Raw genomic sequence first — 24,871 nt, forward strand, 5'->3', positions numbered from 1 at the left:
AGAAGCAGCAGGTCAATGCAAAGAACATTGGTCAAGGAGTCGAGAGATCTAGGATCAGCCTCCATCCCTCCACTTCCAGCAGCGTGACCTCGCCTTCCTCTGCCCTCCTGTGGCACACAGCATCTGCCCTATCCACATACCAGATGGCTTGTGAGTGTCAGTGAAACAGTGGGTGTGAAGGGGCCAAACTGCAAACGTAAGTCACTCTGAGAACTGAGTTCCTGTTACTTAAAAAAAAAAAATGGCAGAGGCAAACAATAGAGATTTCTTTGTTAGTTTTCAGCAGAGATCCTCTTACACTAACAATCTTGGCAGTATTTTACAACTTTTGAAAGACTTTTACAAACAGTATTTAATTTTAAGATAGGTTATTAAATTGTCCATCGAATCTAAAGTACAGACTTTGTAAAGCGCTAAGAAATAAGTATCTACTGCCTGTATTCAACACACTATACCTGGTCCTGTAAAAGTTTTCCTAAATACCTGTGAGACAGTGCCTCTTCCTGCCCACACACGCTATAATCCAGCTGCTAGAATTATAGATAAATCATATCACCTCTGTGTACAATTAACAACAGTATTCTTTTTTTTCCAACAATGCTAACAAGATCATTAATCAAATGTTTTAAATTTTCTCCTTTGCTATTCTATTGCTGTTACTCTAGCATATGAACTTGAAACCACAGCACTTGTAAGAAATTCTCCAAATGCTTCTTTTTCCTCCTTTAAATGAAATTTTTAACTGATAGTATGTTTGCTGAACTACGAATGCTTTCCAAACGTTTTTCCCCCCGCCCCAGGTTAAAATACCTCCCATTAGGTATTTCCAACACAACAGAAATTGGTAAAATGCCCAAAGAACACTCCCTGAATCTGTTTTCTCTGAGTCTCAGTGAGACCTTGTAAAACATACTGATGGAGGCCTAATTCTTGAAGAAACTCCATTTTGCAAGATATTTGCGAGCCATCCATCCTCCTTTTCCGCTCTCATGCCCTCTGGATGTCAAATTTTCTAGTAATGAGACAAAGCATTTTGTTTCCCAACATACATTTTGATTGCTCAGTGACAAAAACAAAGTTGTTTCTTTATGAGGGCAGCCATGGGTACACCAGAGCTTGCATCACACCTGACAGGCAGGTCAGACCTGCGAGGGGAAAGCAATTTGCAGAAATATTACAGTAGAAATTGTTCGAAAGCACTGTGGTTTCCTTACCAAGGGTTGTTTTCTGGATACAACCAACTAAAGGTTTCACTGGATAGCAACTTTGGAGTCTAATTGCCAGCGTGTGATTTAAACTTGTCTGAAAACACCTGCTATCAGCGTCCCTATCTGTCCCTATATATGTACATTTGTATGTATATAGACAAACACAAATATATATGGCGCCGCCTGGGTGACGTAAATGGTTAAGCGCTTAACTGCTAGCCAAAAGGTTGACAGGTCAAACCCACCCGGAGACGTCTCAGAAGACTGGCCTAGTAATCTGCTTTTGAAAGGTCACATCCTTGAAGTCCCTGTGGAGACACAGTTCTAGTATGCACACACGAGGTCGCCATGAGTCAGAACGGACTTGATGGCAACTAACCACAACATAAGTGTCCCCACAAATATGACTACAGTCTCCATTATCAATTTATTTTTTGACAGCATTTAATGTTAAGTGAGCAGGTTGTAAACAATCATTAAGACAGTGCAAAGCAAATACATTGATAATGGTTCTAAGGCCATGCTCAAATTTCAATAGCCATCATTTCAAGACCCTTAGAGATGAATGGTAACAAAGTCCTAAAGAGATAATAAAACCAAAACCAAACCAGTTGCCACTGAGTTGATTTCAACTTACAGCGATCCAACGTGTGTCAGAGTACAATGGTGCTCCATAGGGTTTTCAATGCTGATTTTTCAGAAGTAGATTGCCAGGCCTTTCTTCCGTAAGGTTATAGCATTTTTGGAAAGATATGACAGAACTGAACAGTCACTGGCATTGAACAACTAGACTCTCATGTAGTTTAACAAACCTAGAGGTCTGATTTACATCTTTCCCATATCCTTTCTCCCATTCCTCTTTTTAGGGGGAGGAGGGCATCTGTCAATCACTGTTAAATGATAAGTGCCTCAGAGGTAGCCACCCACATGGAGTAAAGAGAAACTGACAGGCTGACCTGTCTGAGAAGTCTCCTCCACTAGCCCAGACCCAAGGGCCTGCTAGACACATGGACATTCTGTGGGTTTGCCACCTGGGAGCTGTGACAGGTTAATAGGAAACAGATTATGAGAATGGATTTATCTGATTAACCCACAGAGCTTGTATTTGCCTAGAGAACAAAACTCCAGGCAAAAACAGGTCACAGACTTGATGGGGTGTAACAGGGAGAAGATGTAAAAAAAAAAAAAAAAAAAAAAGAAAAGTCAGGCACTGAAAGTCTCCTGCTGCAAGTAGGACACTGGGGATCTCAAACACAAGCCCAGCCAATACCATGGCTGCAGCCAGCCACCCAAGGGGCTCTGCAGGAAGACGGTCTCCTTTTGTGGAGGGGAGGTGGGCTCCAGGGTGGAGAATCTATGGGCCCCAGCTTCAAGGGACAGAAAATGAGGTGTGTGACCCGCTGCAGCCAGCCACCCAAGGGGCTCTGCAGGAAGACGGTCTCCTTTTGTGGAGGGGAGGTGGGCTCCAGGGTGGAGAATCTATGGGCCCCAGCCTCAAGGGACAGAAAATGAGGTGTGTGACCCACGGCACCCCATGCCACCAGGAACGAGCATGGCCAGACACTGTGAGCATGACCATGGTGACATCTGGGGGCAGGACAAGGAGGGGTTCCACCTCTCCCCTCCTCCACCCTACCTCAGGCTGGAGTGGAGAGGCAGAACAGCCTTCCATCAGCCAGAAGCCTAGGTTCAAGGCCTAGAGTCAGAGAAAGCACAGCAAGGGAGACAAGAGGGGAAAGAATGGTTCTGGGGAATGTGGCAGGTCTCTTGGCCAGAGAAAGCCTGCTTTTCTTGATTTCTGCAGTCACATGGGTGGATGTGTGCAAGGTCCACCATCAAGTGGACAACAGGGGACCCCCCACAGAGCCCACAGGGGACAGGCATACAGGCTAACCATGTCACTGCCCAGGCCTCATATGTGTCAGCACCCACAGTGCTAACAGTCCCTCACTGAGGGGCTGTCAGGCCCAAAAGTGTCGAAAAGGCGTTTGGCTGTTTCCTGAAGGCAACCTCTAGTTTTGACGGAAATTCCAAACTACCATGGGGTTGAGAGGTGGTAAGGACCACATTAAGCATCCCTGGGTGGCGCAAACCACTAAGCAGTTAAGGTTAGTGGTTCGAGTCCATCAGAGGCACCCCAGAAGAAAGGCCTGGCAATCTACATCCAAAAAATCAGCCATTAAAAACCCCATGAAGCAGAGTTCTACTCTGACACACATGGAGTTGCCGTGAGTTAGAATCTACTCCACTGGCAACTGGTTTGGTTTTGGGGTTTTTAAGGACCACATTGGAATCCTGATAATGAGCCAAAGTCAGTGCCCCTCTGCAGCTCCCTAGACAGGGCAAGCCTAACATAGGAAAAGGCAGAGCCAGTAGGGCTCAGCCTCACAAAACCAGCTCAAACTGATCAGAGAAGGAGAAGACCCTCAGAGTGACAGGAGGGGAGATTGGTACCCTCAACCCAGACAAGATGGGCGAGAACAGAGGAGCCCCATGCTCATGGTCACAACAAGCTAAAGAAGGCAGAACAAAGTATGTGTTAGGGGGCAGAGGTCATGGGTTACGGCTCCGCTCCCCACCCTCTGAATACAGAAGCCCAGACCTCCCTACACTGTAGCTAGGTGGCCCTGAGCGACTACCACACAGACACACACATCACCTCCATCACCACCAATGAAAGCCGGCACTGGTCCGGGACGCATTCTCATTAAGACTGCACGTGGCCTTAGGATCCTTCTCAACACTGCGCCCTCAAGAGCCACCTCCTCTAAACTGGCTGGCACATGAGATGAAACCTCTTAGTCATTCTTGCACTAGAAAGCGCTTCTTGAAGAAATGCACCACCGTATTTTTGTTCATTTGTTTTTATGTTTTGCATTTTTTTATTGTGGTAAATGTATATACAACAAAACATTTACCATTTCAACTTGCTTCACATGGACAATTCAATTATATCAATTATGATCATCATGTTGTTCAGCCATCACCACTATCCATTTCCAAGTTTTTCTATCACCCTTAACAGAAGCTTGGTGTCCCCTAAGCAGTGCCAACTCCCCTTTTCCCCCTTCCTCCGCCTGTCCCTGTTAACCACTAATAAACCCTGGGCTCTATATACTTGCCTATTTTAAATATTTCATATAATTGGGACACACAATATTTGTCCTTTTTGTGACTGACTTATTTCGCTTTGCATAATGTTGCCACCATTTTTAATTCACCCCTTTGCTATAACAGAACAGTGCAGAGCACGTAGCCTCATGACTTAGCTCACAAGAGGACAATGCTTTGCAAATGATGTAGTAATGCCTCATTTTGTGGATGTTTCTGGTGCTGCAAACTGACTACTTTCCTTCATCAACAGATGAAGCAGCCTTCTCCTATGCTTTACTTTTTTTTTTTTTTTTGCCTTCAATGCTGGCCATTGTGTCTCTGTCCTGTGCTTTGACTTTTAATGAGCAATGAGATTAACATCAGGCAGAGTCCAGCACTTTAGTCACCTGGCCAGTGTCTGCCCCCCGGCCTCCGCACCTCCATCTCTACCGGCTGACCTCAGCACCTCATACGTTACAAGAGACTGTCTCTGAAGACCCCTGTGCCTGGCTGTGCTTTCACAACTGCAAGCATAAATGACACTTCAGTATCTTCAGCCAATTTTTTGCCTTTTGCTTAACTCAGTGCTGGATACGTGAAAGTGTAGGCCTTCTGGGTCCCAGAGAATTAACCGACAGTGTTTATTTTCTTAATGGGAAGATGGGGTCTGCTCCAAAAAACTAAAATGCAGAGGTTTCAGACCAAACAAAAAGCCTTGAAAGTCAAAACCAAACCCATTGCTGTCAAGTTGATTCTGGACTCATAGTGACCCTACAGCGCAGAGCAGAACTGTCCCACAGGGTTTCCAAGGCGGAAGCAGACTGCCATGGGGCTGCATCCTTCTCCCACACAACGGTTGGTGGGTTCAAACTGCTGACCTTTTGGTTAGCAGCCACAGTACTTAACCACTGTGCCACCAGGGCTCCATCCTGGAAAGTCAGCCAGTAGAAAACACGTATTAACTTTAGGATCAAAATGACTTCAAACCTTATTTTTTAAATTCTAGGTTCCATTCCTTATCCCACAGTTCTTCAGCTCCCTTTCTCTTTATGATGAGATTTATCATCAGAGCCAGCTGGCCCTCTGAACATTTTTTCTGGTGTCTGGAAATAGGATCACTTGCAGGGACCCAAAACGTTATTTTTTCTGGCTAACCTCATAAAATGCAGTCCTCTCATGCCTATTGTGGATTTTTTTTTTTTCATGTATATCATCTTTAAATTCATGCCCACATTATGATTGTAGAGATTTTTATTTCTCTGAGGATCCAAATTAGATTAAGAGGGCAAGTCATGTAATGTTTTGCTACAATGTTACCTCATGTGGTCAAACTAAAAATGTGCAAAGAAATAAAAACTGCAGTGGAGATGAGCATAGAGGTGAAAAGCTTGGGGCCTTTCTCTGTACCAAGATCTTATTCCAACCTCCTGCCAAATGCTTCAGAACTGCTGGGCTATCGGAGAAGACCTGTCTCCGCTGCTTGCTGCGAGCATCAAAGCAGAGCTCCCTTGGTCTTCATTTTTCACGAGCCTTGCTCTGTTGCTAACCATGAAGGCTCCGCTCCACTCTCATCCCAACAGGCACAGGGTTCCAAAGTTAACACTGGAGAATTCCAAAGACATGTCACCTCCAATTCATCAACATGCAGTCCTGGATTCTAAACATTCCTACACTTAATAAAAGCAGGAATGAAGGAGGAGAGGATTTAGCGTAAGGAAAATATTGTTTTGTAGAAATTTACCTGAAAGCATTTTAAACCCATGAGACAAAAGCTGATCCTGGATCCTTACAGTCCAATTCTAGGGTAGGAAGGAAGGTCTTTGGGGTGTTGGAGATGGTATGAGGCCTAAGACGGTGGCCATTGTGTCCAACGCCTGTAATCATTCATCTATTTCTTACATGGAGAAGATGGAAAATAATCCTGAAAACAAACAAGGCCTTAAACAACTGATGTGAAAAACCTTTTGTTTTTCCCCTTGTCATTTTCTTCTTTGTCATTTCAACTGGAGATTGTCCCAGGTTTGGTTTTTTTCCATCCCAAAGAAACTCGTCTAATATTGCTATTTGGAAAGAGTAAGAATGTGTCACAATGGGGGGAGGTACTTCATAAACAGATGCATACATTCCATTGTATATACATAACCAAAGGATAATATTTAGTGCTATTATAATAAATCTATTCCAGATCTTGCCAATAATAGGAAATGGAACGAGAAAGAGAGTTTTCAATAAAAAGAAAAAACTGCCTTCTTGGGTACTGAAGTTAATCTATGGAGTAACCTCCTCTCATCCAACATAATCAGCCCTAAGTCATACGCTTAAAAAAAAAAAATACATATATGCCTTAAAACTTTATTTTAACTTACAGTTATGGTGACGGACCACCCCAGTTTGCCTGAGATGAGGGACTGTTGGTCACCAGCTTACAGCATACAAGGAGATAGGCCTTCAGTCTATTGCGGGCCATGGCCTATTTTTTGAGTAAGGGTCTACTAACTGGGGTTCCATGTGGACATACTTTTATAAGCCACTCCGAGAACGTGGTCTATCATTCCAATTACAGTTTCTTTGAAATCAAGCAAGAATTGAAGACACTTGTGAAACAATCTGAGCATAGAATCCATCTAGATTTTTACAATTTTCTCCCACCTTTTATAGCTGTCACAACTTACCTGAGGAGCAGAACTGTCAATATTGGTTGAAGATCTGAAAAATCTTACTTAGTTTCCAACAAAACTGCAAACCCTCCCTGAACCTGACCTCTAGCCTCTGAGGTGTATGAGTGGGCTTCTCAATCCCTCTCTAAAGAGAGTCAAACAAAGGTTGTCACTCCAGTGCACTTGCAGGCTCACCACACTTAACACCAAATGAAGTAAAATTACACAGACTATCTTCCATGTCCAACCACTCCCCTGCCCTGTTCCTGGATCTCCAGCAGGGAAGAGGGGAGGAGGAAGAGGGGCTAGAAACAATTCCTTCCACCCCACTGATGAATACCACGCTAGAGTTGTAGGCTGGGATGCAACAGGATGATTTATACTCTCTTCTAATTTTTATTATAGCTGTTCCTAATTATAGTCCTGAATTAGGGCCATGATGCATATTAAGTAAAAGCAAAATTACACAGATATAAGGAACTTCCATGTGCAAAGTGAATCTTATTTACTTTTTTTCTCCTTTTATACTATTACAGTTTCTCTGATTAGCCCAAAGCATGAGGAAACCTGGCCACAGCTTTAGAGACCAGTCACATAGAGGTTGTCTACTTGGCATAGATCATTGGTTTCACTGCCATTCAACCCATGTCTACAGGCAGAGGGACCAACAGGTCCAGGAAAATCAATGGCTGCAAGAATGGCCCCAGTGGGGTTCCTGAGCAGCCGTGGACAAACCACTCTGAACCACAAATACCTTTGCTCACTGAACACATTTTGTACTATGTGTGCCCTCTACCCCACACGGACCCAAGATTTCCTTTTAATTATCTGACCGCAGCCTGAAGCCTCAGCATCCACTTCCCCACAAGAAAGCCTCAGGAGCCACCAGAATGCACGCATGCAAGGGGCTCACTTCAACCTACGGCAAGGAGGGCTCAGAGGACGTCAAGCAGCCCAGCCTCCCACCCTCAGGGCTGGAGGCTGATGCTAGCATAGCCCCAGAAAGAACCTCACCCCTCCTCACCTTGCATACAAAACTGCATTCAGCAATCCATCTTACCTCAAGCTCTATTCACTAACCAAACAGCTAAGGAAATCAGAATGAAACAGGGCTTCAAAAATTATTACTGTAAATTGCTTCACCGAAAACCCAAACAATCTATGATTGGGGTTAACCCAAAGAGAGCATAACCGTGAATGTTTTATTTTATTGCCATAAGTGACCATTTCTCATCATGTGCTGAATCACTGAGGATAGCTGACAAGCGTCCCCTCTGCAGATGTCACTCACCGATGCAGGCATGGACCCTCACTGACAGCTGTGTCCTCAGGATGATGCTGTGCTTCTTGACCCTCCTAAAGGAGACAGGAGACAAAATGTGGGCATCAGAGGAGTAGGCCAAAGAGAACACCTCACTCACATGCTGTCCATCAAGTGTTCTTCCTGAACTTGAAGGTTCTGAGATAACCACCTGAAAGATGCTCCAGATAAGCAGGGATGCTAAACTAAACAAGCATCTGTCCTGGAATAATGTGATATTACAGGGCTTTAAGAAAAATAAAATACTGAAGATTGACTTTGTTGGAAAAGCACACACATTTTATTGCCAAATTCCATCAACTCGTTCCATCTACAGAGTTTGCACGTAGTCATGCTTGATTATGTTGGGAAATTTTTTAATTCTGTGCCCATGAAGTGAAATCCCCGGAATGCAACAACACACATTCGATTGATCATTGTCATGGCTAATTTACAGTTTTAGAAAATAGGAAAAGGAAACACACTGTTGAGTAATCAGAAAGAGTCATTTTGCTGTGCATCAATTCAAGATTGGTAAGGCTTTTCTCTCTTAACCTTACTCTTATAGGAAGATAGGAGTCCACCAAAAGATATTTACAGGGTATCTATTATCAGGAATACCAACTTACCTCCCACCTTGTCTCACCTGTGTTTCCTTCTCACTTCATTTCTCATAAGGAACCAAAAGGACAGACCTCTCCCAATTCCACTCCAACTAGGGCTCATCCTGCTTTATGCAGAAAAGGACTAAAGCACAGAGAAGTTGAGAGAAGAGGAGAAGTGGGAGAAAACCTGAGTCCTGGCTGCCTAGGGGTAACAGCATCTGGACTTTGAGATTTGGAAAGAAGGAAAAGCCAGTAAAGAAAGGTGAAATGCAGCCAGCCAATCAACATGGCAGCAGGTAACATGTTGGGTCTATCTTTGGCTAGATTTCTCCCCCACCCCCACTCTTCTGGCCTTCTGGTGACTCTCATCTCTCGCCATCAGGGCCTCATTTACAACAGACTCTGGTAGTGCCTTCCTGCTCTCTGGTTTTGTGGTTGTATTGGAGAGGAGGGGAACAAAGATCTCGTCAGGGCACACTGTTAATATTCCGAGTATGAATTCACAATAATGACTGGAACAATTATATTTTTTATTCTCAAGACCAGATAAGAGGGGAAAGAGTGGTTAATTTTAATTAACCTTTTTTTATTCTTTTAAAAGGAGCACTGGTGGTGCAGTAGTTAAGCGCTCAGCTAACTGAAAGGTCAGTGGTTCAAATCCACCAGCTTCTCTGAATGATAAAGATGTGGCAGTCTGTTTCTGTTAAGATGTACAGCCTTGGAAACCCCATAGGGCAGTTCTACTCTGTCCCATAGGGTCACTATGAGTCAGAATCAACTCGATGGCAGTGGATTTGATTTTCTGGTATTCTTTTAAAGGAGAAAGGAAAACCAGTTGCATATCCTACAAAAGCCTCCAGTAGCTTCCTGCCCAGTGGCTGCTTGTAGGCAGAAAATCTACATTCATAGTCCATTCAAATCCCGATGAGCCTCTTTTCTATTTTACTTTTGTTTTGTTTTACATTTGCTCTGAGCAAGGCATTAGCCTCAAAGAGCACACAACAAGTACGCAACACCTGACCCACCTTCAGAAGACAGGTTCTGGATAACCTGTAAGGCAGATTTCCTCAAAACTTTGCTCCTGACGGAAAACCTTTTTCTCGACTATAAGGCAGGAGGGGACAGGAAAGCTGGTAATGGGGAACTCAAGGTCGAGAAGGAGAGTGTTGACATGTCGTAGGGTTGTTAACCAATGTCATAAAACAATATCTGTACCAACTGCTTAATGAGAAACTATTTGTTCCGTAAACCTTCATCTAAAGTACAAAAAAAAAAAAATTTAACAAAGAAAAACTTTTTTCTCTTTCAACAATCCTGATGTTGATGCACCTTCAACTCTTGTGGTCATACCAGGGAGAAAGTTTTGATTAAGTGCACTGAACTTAATTATTGAACAACTTTCTTGAAAAGTTTTCTGTTTGACCTGCCAAGAATGATGTTCTGGGGTGGCAGCAGCATTCAGGAGGTGTGTGTTCTCACCCTGAGCTGGACAGGGAGTGAACCTCTGATGGTGTCAGGCCCTAACTATTAGAAACAGCAAATACTAAATCCCCAGATCTGGAGGATGTTCTCTAACTCACATTCCCAGCCATAAGAAGTCAACGACAAATGACAGATGAATGGAAGACAAAGCACATGCTTTAGACGCCCAGAGCATCTTAAGTCTTCAGAACACCCTAAGTTCTGGATAATTTCAGAAATAGCCCCTCCATAGCCCCTACTGTCATCTCTAAACAACTGTGAAGTTGCATTTTGAGTAAGCGTTTGTTTTCCCACAATGCTCTAGTTCCACGGGCAGTGAGTGTATGAGATTCCAGACACGTGTGAGAGGTAGGCTGGTCTTCCCAAGGAAGCCACACAGGCCTGTAATCCTGGAGATTTCGCCTTCTCTCTGCTTGTGCTCTGAGCAGCCAGGCAATTGGTTTGGTTATACTGAACCCATGTGAAAATTAAGACAGTGTTGAATAAAGGAACCATAAGGTGGATGTCTTTGTACACTGTTACGTAACATATATAATATTGGACTTCATACATTAGTTTTCTTGAATCCTTTGGATAAACCTAATTTTTCAGTAATTTAGTAAGCCTATTTTTTAATATTTTATTTATTTTAGTTGCAATATACACAACCAAATATACATCTATTCACAATTTCTACATGAACAGTTCAATAACATTGATTACAAAACTCCCTGAGGGACCATATTACTGGGCTTAGGACTGTGGGGACCATGGTCTCAGGGAACATCTAGCTCAACTGACATAACATAGTTTTTAAAGAAAATGTTCTACATTCTACTTTGGTGAGTAGCATCTTCGGTCTTAAAAGCCTATGAGCGGCCATCTAAGATATTCCACTCGTCTCACCCCTTCAGGAGCAAGGGAGAATGAAGAAAACTAAAGACACAAGGGAAAGACTAGTCCAAAGGACTAACAGACCACAACTACCACGGCCTCCACCAGACTGAGTCCAAGTACAACTAGATGATGCCCGGCTACCACCATCGACTGCTCTGACAGGGATCACAATAGAGGGTCCCAAACAAAGCTGGAGAAAAATGTAGAACAAAATTCTAACTCAAAAAAAGACCAGATTTACTGGCCTTACAGAGACTGGAGAAACCCAAGAGTATGGCCCCCGGACACACTTTTAGCTCAGTAATGAAGTCACTCCTGAGGTTCACCTTTTAGCCAAAGATTAGACTGGCCCATAGGACAAAACAAGACTAAAGGGGCATACCAGCCCAGGGGCAAGGACTAGAAGGCAGGAGGGGACAGGAAAGCTGGTAATAGGGAACCCAAGGTTGAGAAGGGAGAGTACTGACATGTCAACGGGTTATTAACCAATGTAATAAAACAGTATGTGTACTAAAAAGAAAATAACAGTGATTACATACTTGACAGTGTGTCACTGTTCTCACTCTCTCTACCCATATTGTTTCATCACTATTAATTTAGGCTGTCTGCCCCTTAAAGTTCTCATCTGTGCTTTAGATTAACTGTTGTTAGATTAAGCTCATAAAGATAATTCTTTGTAAGAGAGCTATGCTCAAGGCAAATATTCTTTATTAATTGGGCTAACCTGTCATTTAGTTTAACGATGGATTCATGGGATAGTTTCAGTTCAAGATTTAAAGATTATTTCTAGACATTCACTTTGAGAGTTCCCAGTAAGCCTATTTTTTATTAATTTTATCACTTATGATTCCTCTGCTTCAATATTCTACCTTCTTCTTCCTCCTGCCAGGTCCTTATACACAAAACCCTACAACTGAAGAAACCTGTGTGGAAATGGGAGCCAAGGGCTGCTGAAGCAGGTTGACAAGGATAAGGCCCAGACCATAGGTGTTCAGGCCAAAGGAAAGGGCCAGCCAAGGTGCAGGCAAGGAGGCACTGAGAGCAGCCAGGGTTCTTCCAGATCAGCAGACGGGTGTCCACCACCTCTTGAACCTACTTCTACCCCACCTTTGAGGTGGATACTATTTCTGTACCCATTTTTCAGATGAGGAACACAAAGCTTAGAGAAATGATGTAATCTGCATAGTCACATGGCTGGTAGAGAAAGACCCAGGACTGAAAGCAAAGTATCTGATTCCACAATCACCCACACTATCCTGCCTTCTGCTGGACAATTAGTTCACTATATAACCTCCTCCAGGTCTTACAATGGATTCAAAGAGTCCTGGCTTTTTTATGTAACTGGTATACCTCAATATTAAAACGTAACAGAAAGGACATACCAAAAAAAAAAAAAACTAAGATGCAAAATCTAAGAAAATATTAGCAAGCCAAATTATGTAATGTGTGAAAATAATACAACAGGCCGAATAAGGTTTATCCTAAGGATTCCTTATAATAAGGAAGTCCAATATTATATATATCACATAACAACGGACAGAAGACATCCACCATAAGGTCCTTTCAAATTTGGTAGCCTCCTTCCCTCCATCACTGTATTTTCTAATTGGTTATTGCTGACATATTAGAGAGAAGTTGATTTTTAAGTATTTACATCTGGCCATCTCATGCTATTGTTGCTTCTAAGAGGCTTTTGACTGATTCTTTTGGCTTCTTTCAGGGAAATGATCATATCATGTGTTTAAAAAAAAATGGTTTTATCCCTCACCTACATACACCTTTTTCTTCTGTTTTATTGCAGAACTTTCAGAGGAAAATTAAATAATCATGGGTATATCTTTTTCCCCTCCAATGAGATACCTATGTCAGTTTTGGTTTGGAAAATAATAATCACAATAGACGCTAACATTTATGGAATGTTTATTATGTGACAGGTGAAGTTCTGAGCACTTTATACAGATTTACTCATTTAATCTTCACCACATTCGTATAAGGCAGGTGACATTATTGCCATTTTAAAGAAGAGGAAACTGAGGACCAGAAGTGTTAAGCAATATGGCTGAAGTCACACAGGCAGAAAGTGACATAGCTTGAACTCAACCCAGGCCTGGCTCCTTATCACCTCCCCACAGCTTCCTACAGGTAGGTGTTCCCTCACACACTCCTTCATTCAACATGTGGTGCTTAAAGGTGCCTACTATGTGCCTGGCTCTATGTGAGGTGCACAAAGCATCTGAGGAGCTGTCCTCATGGTGCCACGATACAAAAACGGTATCTGTGAGAGGCTTCGATGTGAATTCACTGTCAGCATGTTAAGGATCCTTTCCACCCTGGTACTGGCATTCTGTGTCAGGTTCATATCTGCTGCCCCCAAGTCCGCCTTTTTGCAGCAGAGTGAAATGGGAATGTATCAAGTACCCAAGTCCAGTGACCCAGAAAGCAAAGGCGGTTCAGCTAGACCTGAAAGTCCCCACGGAGAGTGAGATTCCAATCCTATCAGCACAGCCAATGCCAGAGAAACATCACCAGCTTCTGAGTCCAGCCACCCTTCCGAATCAGAAGCCACAGCGAATCGGCTGCCCACACTCAAGGCCAACGCTACCCAACTGATGAGGGAACCATCTAAAATAGACACAGTTCAAGGTGACACTTATCAAGGCACACATGCCAGGGGTGTGACAGCATCACTAAGGCAGCCTTCCAAAACTTCCTGTTTGTCTGAAGATACACATTTTCCCTACAACAATGTTTATGGCTTGGGTAAAAAAACCTGCTTTGATCAAATAAGTTTCATGTGTTTCAGTTCTGTCCTTGTCTCTCAAGAGAGTATTTTTATAAGAATAATACGTTAAGGGTCTTTTGTGACTATCAAAACAAGAGCTTGCATTATTTTATTGAGAGGTATAGAGCCAAAAGCAATCCCTGGGTGGTGCAAATGGTTAACATTCCCAGCTGCTAACCGAAAGGTTGCCAGTTCAAGTCCACCCAGAGGTACCTCAGAAGAAAGTTCTGGCAATCTACTTCTGAAAAATCAGTCATTTTAAACCATATGGAGCACAGTTCTACTCACACACACAGGATTTCTGGTGACATCTGAAAATCCCTCTTTCAGCTTGTTTAGGGTTTTTCGTGGGTTGGTTTGGTTTTTCAGGTTCCCCATGAGCCAGAATCGACTCAACAGCAACTGGTTTATAAAATCAAAAGCTTGATGACTTTTCTTGCAACCAGCAGTAGAATTGAGGCCCCCCCTCCTCCAAATATTCCTCCACTCAAATTAAAACTAAACTATGATTTCATTCAAGGTGAAAAACATATGTTTGGACTCATCCAGCAGCAGGGAGGACTAGGGCCCCCTTGGTGGTTGCCCCAGGAATGTCTCCTTTTGGTAAACTTCTGGAACTGTGAGATTCAACACAATGCTCTGGCTTAGAGATAAAGAAGATGAAGGGTCCGAACCAGTCATAAGCTAGTAAACCAGAAAGACTAAGATTGATTGGCTTAGAATTCAAAGCCCAGCTCAAGCCCCCACTCCCACCTGATGCCCTCCTGTCCCATTGTACAATCTGGTGGCATCTGAAAGTATTTACAGCCTTTCAGATTCAACTGTCCAGTTGGCACAGGAGCTAATTCATTCTGTCTGATTTATAGTATTTTCAGGAATGCTATCTCCCTCACTGATGGTTCTCAAACTTGGCTGCACATTGGAATTACCTGGGGGGCTTTAAAAATCACTGTGCCCTGGGCCCGCCTGCAAGTTCTGATTTCAGTGGTATGGGGCAGGGTGCGGGAAGGGAGGTTTTAAAATTCCTCACGTGGTTCCAATAATCTCCAAGATTGAGAAGCTATGCTGTAGGGTCACACCCTAGCATCCAATCACCTGGGGAGCGTTTTCAAAAGCTAGGTTCCCAGGCCCACCCCAGACCTCCTGAAGCAGGAACCTAGAAATCAGTATTTCTAAGCAGCAGAGGTGCAGAGTCTTCTGCAGCGGCTGGTCTAGCTTGGCCCTGTGCTGGTGGGCAGGGAGCTCTGGGCTACCCCACTCAGCTTAGCACTGAACTTGCCCTAACAGCAGCTGTTTGTCATGGACCAGTTCTCTTTCCCCACCATGACCACGCGCAGGACTTTGTGGCCTGCACTTTAAGCCTGGGAAGACAGGGGGCACGTAATACCTCTTCACTGATTTGCCAGAAGAGCCTCAGACAACAACACACCTGCACCCTTAACTGAACATAATCAGCTTAAGAGGAAATGAGGAGAATGCTGTAATTTCTTTCTATCCACACCCTAACCAAAATCTCTCTTTTGGCTTGTTTAGGGTTTTCTGTGGGTTGGCTCAGTTTGTTTTTTTTAGGTTCAGCAGGTTTTTAGATGTAGGTTCAAAGGATATTTCAGATGATTTCCCATTCTGCCAGTTCTAGGTACAGAGGAAACCCAGACAGAGATGTAACTGGGTGAAGTTAACTTTTGTATCAGATGTGAGAATGGGCAACTGCTTCTTATTCCTGGAAATCTGACGTCGTGGGAAGCAAAGACCCCTCTGAGAATATGATGAAGGCTGTGAAACTTCACCCTAACAAAAGCTCCCACATACCCACAAACTGTGCAGATACCTCAGGGGTTCAACACACCCCTCCCCAAGTCCACCATGGATCCATAGAGGCCATGGACTACAGGGCCGAGAAGTTAGGTGTCAAAGAGCAAAACCAGAACTGTCTCCAAATGACCGTGTCCCTACAAGCATGTCCATTACAAAGCTGACCGGGCCAACCCCCACCCCCGGCAGAAAGGCTTCCTCATGGCCCTTCCCACCCCTTCCAGGCCTCAGATCATCATTTCTGAGTGGCCACTATACAAGCTGTCATGGATTAAGTTGTGTCCCCCAAAAATATCTGTCAGCTTGGCTGGGTCATGATTCCCAGTGTTGTATGATTGTGTAATCTGATGTGATTTCCTCATGGGTTGTAAACTATCACTATGATGAGATTATATGTGATCTCCTTATGTGTTGTAAATTCTATCACTGTGATGAGGTTATACTGATGAGGTTGACAAGATTAGATAGTGTCTTAATGCAATCTCTTTTAAGATATAAAAGAGAGAAGCAAGCAGAGACACATGGGAACCTCATACCACCAAGAAAGCAGTGCTGGGAGCAGAACACGTCCTTTGGACCCGAGGTTCCTGTGCTGAGATGCTCCCAGACCAAGGAAACACTGATGCATTACAAGGACCTTTCTCCAGAGCTGACAGAGAGAGAGAAAGCCTTCTCCTGGAGCTGATGCCCTGAATTTGGACTTGTAGCCTACAGGACTGTGAGAGAATAAACTTCTCCTTATTAAAGCCATCCACTCATGGTATTTCTGTTGGAGCAGCACTAGATGACTATGACACAAGCCTTGCACTCTCAGGCTCACCTCCCCCACATGCTGTCATCCAACCATGACAACCCTGTGAGGGCGGGGACAGGGGGATTACCAGCCCCTGTGGAAGATGAGAAAACTGAGAGAAGGTAAACAGCCTCACCTTCAGTAAGTGGCATCAGCACCATCTTCGCAAGACAGTCAGCTGAGAAAAACGTGGGTGCCCCAAGGTACTCAGACAAAGAGTGCCTGGGGATGCCTATGTCGAGTCCAACAACCAGGTCTTCACAGCGTCCCTGAAACGCTGGGCTTCTCAGGCCCACTCTGGCTCAAGCCGTGCCTCCCACCTACTAGCTCCTCCACCTCTCCAAGCCACTATTTTCCCTTCAGGGCTAACCTAATACCCCACCTTAGGTATTAGGGCCTTGGCTGTCACTGGTTTCCTTTCAGAGGTATTGGGGGCAGTGATGGTTAAAATTGATGGGGGTTGTGGATCCAGTTCTGCCCTGTGGACAAGGCTCTAGTCTTGCTTTTTTTTAACTGGAAAATGGGATCTCAGAGTAGTGGAACTGCATAGACCCTTCCAGGTCTAAAATCCAGTGATTCCCATGTCAACATACCATCTTCCCAAATTCTGACTGTAATTATAATAAGGACTCCTACTGTTAAGTGTCTATTATGTGCCAGAGACTAGCTAAACGTTTTAGACACATCATCTAATTTACCTCACAACAACCCTAAGACGCTGTTGAACCAAACAGGTTGCCATTGAGTTGATTCCGACACATAGCAACCCTACATGTGTCAGGGTAGAACTCTGCTCCATAAGGTTTTCAACAGCTGATTTTTTTTCAGAAGCAGATTGTCAGGCCTTTCTTTCGAGGCACCTCTGGGTGGACTCAAACCTCCAACTTATAGTTAGTGGCCAAGCACATTAACTATCTGCACCACCTAGGGACTCCCTTAAGAAGCAATACTACAATTATATTATCCTCATCTACCAGGAAACTGAGGTTCAGAGAGGCAAAGTAATATCCCCCATGAAAACACAGTGTATTAATAATAGCTGACATAAGGCTAATTTCCAAACTGTGATGATAACTCATACCCTCCCTTTCCCACTTCATCATTCGGACACCAGTCACCCACGTGGCACTTTCTCTCTCTGAGAAAACCCTAAACACTCAGAGTTGTTGGGTCTCTACAAGTTAGGACTCTCTCCTTCCAGCTCCTGCCAAATAAGCCATCGTCAGCCTCTCTGCTAGTTCTCACTGTCCCCAGTAATTTCGATAATTCACTAGAATGACTGACAGAACACACAGAAAGTACTTCCTATACTTACAGTTACCCATTTATTATAACCAGAAATGCTACAAGCACAGAGACGCATCAGGTAAGGTCTGGGAGAGCTCCCGGTACAGGGCCTCCACTGTCCCCAGGGACATGATGTTCCCTCTCCAGTGCATGGATGTTTACATCGATACAAGAGGCTCCAAAAAGACTTCTCCAAAGTCCCCCGGGTCCCCTAGTCATTGAGATCTCAATGAATATTCATGACTTGGGCTTAAATGCATAGTTATGATTGATCCAATCGATGAACATGCATGACTGCATTAGGCACCCCCTCCCTTCCTGAAGTTAGTCCAGGTGTGGGGCCTGTGTAGCCCCTACTTATCCAGCTATTTTGGAAAACAAAGGCATCTTGACTGCTCCAGTTATTTTCAGAAACCAATCAAAGGGCCAAACCAAATTCTTTGTCCCCCACACAGCCATGGCCTCATCAATTTGTTATGCTGCTCTCTGGGGGTGCAAGAGACCCTGTCAGAACCCCTGGGAAGGAAATGAGCATGGGCAATATTGTCCTCATTTTAGACATGAAATCCTACCAGAGGTAAAGTGGCTTGCCCAAGGTCACACAATGGCAAGGTCAGGGACAGTAAGACAGAGGCTTTCAGGCTTCTGTTTCCACGGCACCATGCTGTGGCTGCTGATTTCCCTCCTCTTGGAAGGCAGTGAACAGACCTGGCTCTAATTTACTAGCATAATAATTACCTTGTCCTTCCACTTTTGAAGGTCTTTCTCCTCTTCTCTGACTAGCCATAGCTTGAGTGATAATTCCAAACAAGGAGCTGAGTTAATCTTTAGTCTTGGCATAAAGGAGAAGGGTAATGGACAAGAACAAAGAAACAAACTCCTCTAGCCAGGAAAACTCACCCAGAACACGCTGCACAAAAAACACCTCTATTTTCACACAGCCTGCCATACGTCGTCGTCACTGGATGGCCACAAGATTAGCGGGTGTTTTGCTATCATTTACATAAACAAATTCAGAGAAAGATGTTAAAATTGCATTTGTCTTGTCCATGTCTCAAAAGGGCAACTCTTAACTAGGAAAAAAAATTATATTTTAACTCTCATTATTGGGAAACATGAGTGCTTAGGCACAAAGACTTTGCCAAATGCCACATTTCCAGGAATGGAGCTAGGAGGGACCCTCTGTGCAAGTGGCACTGCAGATGTGCCCAGAACACAGCCCTGCCTGTGCAGGGGAAGGCTAAGCCTCAAGGCTGGCTACAGAGCCAGTTCCAAGTAACTTGCCCGCATGCTTCCTGTGCTCAGTAGTTGTAAGTAAAACTGGGGATACCTGGCTTAACCTGGCAGTTCCACAACAGCATCAACCTGGCATGTCTTCTAATATTCAGGCCATCAGACGCAGACAGACCTTCCAATCAAGGAGATCAGTCAAGGTGTTTCTTTCACACTCTTCAGGACAAAGAAAAGGGTGTCATCCTGAGTAGCATTCCAAAGGACTAGGGGCGGGTCACCATATACCAAGCCTATTTCAAAGATATAAGACGTAAGACCCCACTCTAGGTTGAGTTTGGGGCACGGAGTCAAATTTGCAGCCACTCAACATCTTTTGGACTACCTTCCTCTGTTTGTCATTTCCTACATCTTGAGCCCCACTTTCTCAGTGTTGCCATAATTCATTTTCCCAGCATCTCTTGCTGTTAGGATGTAGAAATGTGACCTAGGCTCCACATATCAGATGGACCCATGGCAATATGGTGATTCAGAAGGAAACAAAGTAAGGAAGTAAGCACGAGAATCTACTTTGAGAAGCTTGCAGCAGGATCCCCTGGGTTCTTAGGAACAGCTGTGAAGAAGCTTCCAGTGTTTGGACACTGATGTTGCCAGTGTGAGCTATAGTATCAGTGCAATGGTGGCAGCAATGGCGTCTTCCCTGAAGCCACCCAGAAGTATGGTCGGGTGTTGTTTCAACTGGGGGCAGTGTTACAACCTGCGACTGATGTCCTTGCATGAATCAAACTCAATGCACCAAAGGTGCAAATGTACATGCTAAGTAGAACAATAAGTACCTTTACCCAGAAGCTTCTGGTAGGTAGCTGGGACAGTGGAGGAATGCAGGCTTGGTAATCGGTCACACCTGTGTTCAAACCTGGCTCCACCATTTACTGGTTCTGTCCTGCTGGATATATAATTAACTCCTGACCCTCAGTTGTCTCAAATAAAAAATGGAGACAATAATGTCCAATAACATGACTGTTGTGAGAATTAACTAATAAGATACTGTGAATAAGGTACCTGGTATTGCACTTGGAATAGTAGGGGCTCCATAAATGTTTTTTCTTCTCCGCCCTTTACTCTTAATACTGTTGCCTAATATATTAGCTATTTTTTCCCCCTAAGATGCCATCTCCAAATCATCCAAGTTTTTGTAAGAAAGAAAAAAAGTCAAACAGGACAAGGTCTTCAAGCATAACACCACTAGACACATTTTTCAAGTTGACAATGATCTACTCATAACACTCCTGGGGTCTGTTTGATCAACGAGCCATGAAGTCATCCAATTAGACTGTCATCCAGCCTGCATTTTGACATCTTGTATAAAAGCGATGTCATTGTTAAATACTTGGTAAAAACAACAGCAATGGTATTTCCCTAAGTCTATCAGTCTAAAAATGTTAATTAAACACACACACACACACACAATGATGTGCAAAATCTGGTGTGACCTAATAATGACATCCCCTCACGTGTGTACAGCTTAGGGTGACTTCCAGAATCTTTCCCACACATTTGGTGTGGCCCTCAGAATGATTCTGGAGACAAGAAGGGTCTCGTTGGAGAACCCTGCTGGTTCCTACGAAGGACTCTGGTCTTCTCAGTGCTCACAGCCACACGATACAGGAATCCACTCTGGGATCCTGCCATTTACCTGGCCACCAATCCTAAGAACCGAGAAAATGCTAAGTGCTGGGCGTTCAGACCTAGTGGAGCTTCAGCAGCAGTACAGAGGGACAATTATAGGAACAATGACCATAAATTGTGACCAGTGGTAAAACAGGGAAAGCCCAGGAACCTACGGATACACACTGGAATTAGGGAGCTACATGGAATTAACCCTAAGAAGATTCCAATTTTTCCCCCTTCTTTGAGCCATTTATGAAAATTCAGTACTCTCAGACAGTATTCAGCTGGCTGTAGTATTTTTTTTCACTCAAGCAAGGTAGTTTCAAACAATTTCCGGGGCGGGGGGGTGGGGCACAGCCTGAACACCAGATTAAAATAGCTGTGCATTATCTGGAAAGCAACAGGGGGCCTCTGAAGTTTTCTCTGAGGAGGAGGGTGATGAGATCAGAGAGATGCTTGGTTCAAGATGGATAAGAGGCAGAGAAGGAGGCAGGGGTCCCACAGATGGCTGTTTCAATAGTTTAATAAATATTTAGAAATGGCTGATGGCATGGTGCAGTGCAATTACTTACTTTTATATGTGGCCTTTCTAGCCACCATCTTGTAACTCCCACCCCGGTAATTGTGTGTGATAGGGTAATTGTAGCCTACCAAGGGGATTGGTCAGTTTTGCCTTAAAAGAGAACCAATTCCAGAGAAGAGGGGAGCAGCCCAACAGCACCAAGGAAGGAGAGACCAGGGGGAGAGACCTGGCAGGGAGAGACCCGGCAGCAGGAGTCGGTGCGGTGGGCTTCCTGGCCCATGGAGAGAGAAAGCTGAGTGCCTTTGGGGAGATGCCTAGGACAAGGGAGAAGCGTGCCTGTGAGCACTGTTGGGAAGAGGCGGTCCTGATGAAAGAACTGCATCCTGGGTGTCCCTGAGCCTGAATTATAACTGTTACTTCCCTAATAAACCCCATAATCGTGAGTATGGTCTGGGAGATATATGTGGCCATTGCAATGAATTATCAAACCCAGCAGAGAAGTAGAGAGTGCTGTGGGAGGGATGGTAAAGATGGCAAAGAGAGTAGGCATGTCCGACCCATGCCTCATAGGAATCAGCCTTGGGCTGTTGATCTTGGTTCTCCTTCCCCCTTGTGGGGTTGGAGGAGGTCAGACACTACCCCCAAGCCTATTTACACATGAGTATATTCACACAGAGATTCTACTTTCTATATGCATCTCTGACTTTTTATATGTGCACTGCTTTCTTCAGACTCACAGCATAAAGAAGTACAAAGTCATTCTGGAGGTAGACTAAAAAGAACATGCTGTTAATTAACATAATAATTATTTTCTCCACTGTAATGAGTTTAAAAGATTATACACACTAGGGCATCTGCCAAGAAAACTATAAATATCCAGCAAATTATTATTGAAAACAATTTTTAAAATAGTTGCCAATCGCTAAAAATCTGGGAAATGTCAATTTAATGGTGATATCTGGTTTAAAAACAAAAAAAAACTTAGAATGTAAATACCATATGCTTGATTAAACTATTCCAGAAATTTTCCCAGGGCAGGACACACCAAGTGGGCTTGTCCAGAGAAGTTACTCAAAATGGAAAAGGGTTTGCAGTCACCACTGGCAGGTCATTGGCATCTTCTTTCTTTTTGTGTGACTGTGAGTGAAGAGAAGGTAAGAGCTATGGTGGTTTGTCTGTACTATGTTAAAGCCTCATAGCCACCCATTTCCTGGCAGGTGCGGGCCAGTCAGCAGGAATGATTGCTACTCTTACCCAGTGTCATCCTGGAAGCCTTCTAGCTCGTCCCGCTGCTCTGCCAGCGTCGCTTCCAAATCCAGGTAGGCACCATTGTGGGAGAGCTGCAGCGTGCAGTCATCAAGCTGTAAGAGAAAGAGCTCCTGATCAGCCCAGCCAGCTCCTGAGAGGGGGACTCTATGGAGAAATCAATTTGTGGTACCCTCATGTGTTTCTTAAAATCAAGCATTATTCTGAAATTTGGATCATAACTGGAAAAGGTAGCATGTTAGTGCAGAGACATTGGGAGCAAACTGCATTCAGAATGGGCAGATATGACATCTGTTAAGTGGCACTGACAGAGCACAACAGACATGGATGGGTGTGGATGGGGTGGAGAAGGAGCACCATGGGTGACACTTCCCACTCTGAGGAGTCCAGGAGAAGCCATGGATTTGGGGAATGAGAACCAAGATCCCAATGCTGATGTGCCCAGGAACTCAAGAGTTTAAAGGCAAATTTGGTGGAGAAAACCGTGGTTTCCTTTGCTTCAGTAGAAGCCCTACCTATTCAGATTCTAAGGTGGTAACCAGACACGTTACAATTAATGGCTGCTCAACAGACAGTTTTACAACTGAAATGAAAGAAACATTCTCCATCTGAATGGCAACTTATTCAAATTACAACATACAGAGGAGAAAATTAAATCTGTTACTAGTCTCTTTTTTTTTTTTTTAATTTAACAAACACTTGTATGGTGTTAATTATGTTTCCAGCACTGCTCTAAGCATTTTACATGTCTTTTGATTCTCAAAAGAACCCTATAAGTTCTACTGTTATCCCCATTTTACAGATGGGGAAACTGAGGCACAGGAAGAGAATAAGTTACTTGCCCAATGTTGTCATCTGGTGAACGGTAGTGCTGGGATTGGGATGTTGGCAGGTTGGTTCGAGGTCATACTATCAACTACTACACTCTGCATCCTCTCTACAGCCCCAGACCTACATGGGACTTGAAAATCTGCTTGCCAAATGCAGTCTGTGTCATCTGAGTGTTCTGGTATGACTGCAGCAATGCTACTTGGTCGCCACTCCCTTCTCCTCCTGGGCATGCAGGCCACATAGCCCAGCCTGCCTCTAGTTGGGGTGCAGCCACATAACTGAGTACCACCCACTGGAGCATGGGCAAAAGTGAAGTAGGCCCCCAACATCCCTGGCCATAACACCTCCTGCGCAACTGTCCACATTTCGTCCCTTGCCTACAGCCAGAGGAGCCAGAGGACTCTGAAGCCTAGAAAACAGCAGAGCCCAAAGGGAAGGAATCTGGGTCCCTGAATCACTGCCTGGAAGAGAATACTTTGCTGCCCAGCCTCCACCGACTCATCCTGCACTGTGACATGAGCTAGAAATAAGCCTGTGCTTTGCTAAGTCCATGGAGCCCTGGTAGCATAGTGGTTAAAAGTGTTCGGTTGCTAACCAAAAGGTCAGCAGTTGAACCCACCAGCCACTCTACGGGAGAAAGATGTAGCTGTCTGCTTCCATCAAGATTTACAGCGTTGGAAACCCTATGGGGTCGCTATGTGTCAAAACTGACTCTACAGCAGTGGGTTTTGGGTGGATGCTAAGTCTCAGATTTTGCAGTTGTTTGTTACAGTGGCTAGCATTATATTACATTTATAATGACTAATCCATTTAGAAACACAGGAAGATAATTTTACCAAAGAAGATTGAGATTCACATTATGAGAAAATTCAAATTTATAACTTCCTGTTTGATTTCTCAGGCTGTAAGGATGACTTGTATTATTCATCTACATGGTGATTAAGGTTCTCATCACAGAATTACAGGAGATTTGCGAAAAGTGGAGACAAATATGTGGCTACTTAAAAACATCCAGGTAAATGCCTGATAATCCTCACCCTATAAGTGAGACTTCAAAGAAGGAATTAGCCTCTTTTGATAGAAAAGCTTTGCTTATTATCCTCAACAAGAAAAATGTAGACCGTGATCTTGTTTAGAATGGGCATCAATAACAGGCTGTTAATTCTCGTAGAGACCTCATAGAGTTCCTTGTTTCTTGTTATCCTCAACAGAATGAAAGGAATTTGTTCTTTATTATTTGAGAGAAATACCTAGTTAAATCATTTGAAGGGGTTAATCCTATTTGATTCACTTGTTTTATTTCCCTAATAAAAAACTGTTCCCTAATGCTTGCGATCACTAGCCATTAGAGAAACGCAAATTAAAACCACAATGAGATACCATCTCACCCTGGCATTACTGGCACGAATCAAAAACACCGGAAATAACAAATGTTGGAGGGGCTGCAGGGAGATC

At 43.9% G+C, this 24,871-nt stretch overlaps 1 protein-coding gene across 3 annotated transcripts in view; it reads right to left on the reverse strand.

Annotated features, from left to right (window-relative positions):
• Window positions 1-24,871, reverse strand: part of FHOD3 (formin homology 2 domain containing 3) — a 537,856-nt gene that overhangs the window by 443,421 nt on the left and 69,564 nt on the right. For all 3 annotated transcript variants that reach the window (XM_004380906.3, XM_004380905.3, XM_012556799.2), the window contains exons 2-3: window positions 22,574-22,680; window positions 8,250-8,314 (exon numbers count right to left, since the gene is read on the reverse strand). In XM_004380906.3, coding sequence (XP_004380963.1) covers window positions 8,250-8,314; window positions 22,574-22,680 — 172 coding nt within the window. The remainder of the gene's footprint in view (window positions 1-8,249; window positions 8,315-22,573; window positions 22,681-24,871) is intronic.

Source organism: Trichechus manatus, unplaced genomic scaffold (assembly GCF_000243295.1).
Source record: "Trichechus manatus latirostris isolate Lorelei unplaced genomic scaffold, TriManLat1.0 scaffold00078, whole genome shotgun sequence".
Taxonomy (NCBI): Eukaryota; Metazoa; Chordata; class Mammalia; order Sirenia; family Trichechidae; genus Trichechus; species Trichechus manatus.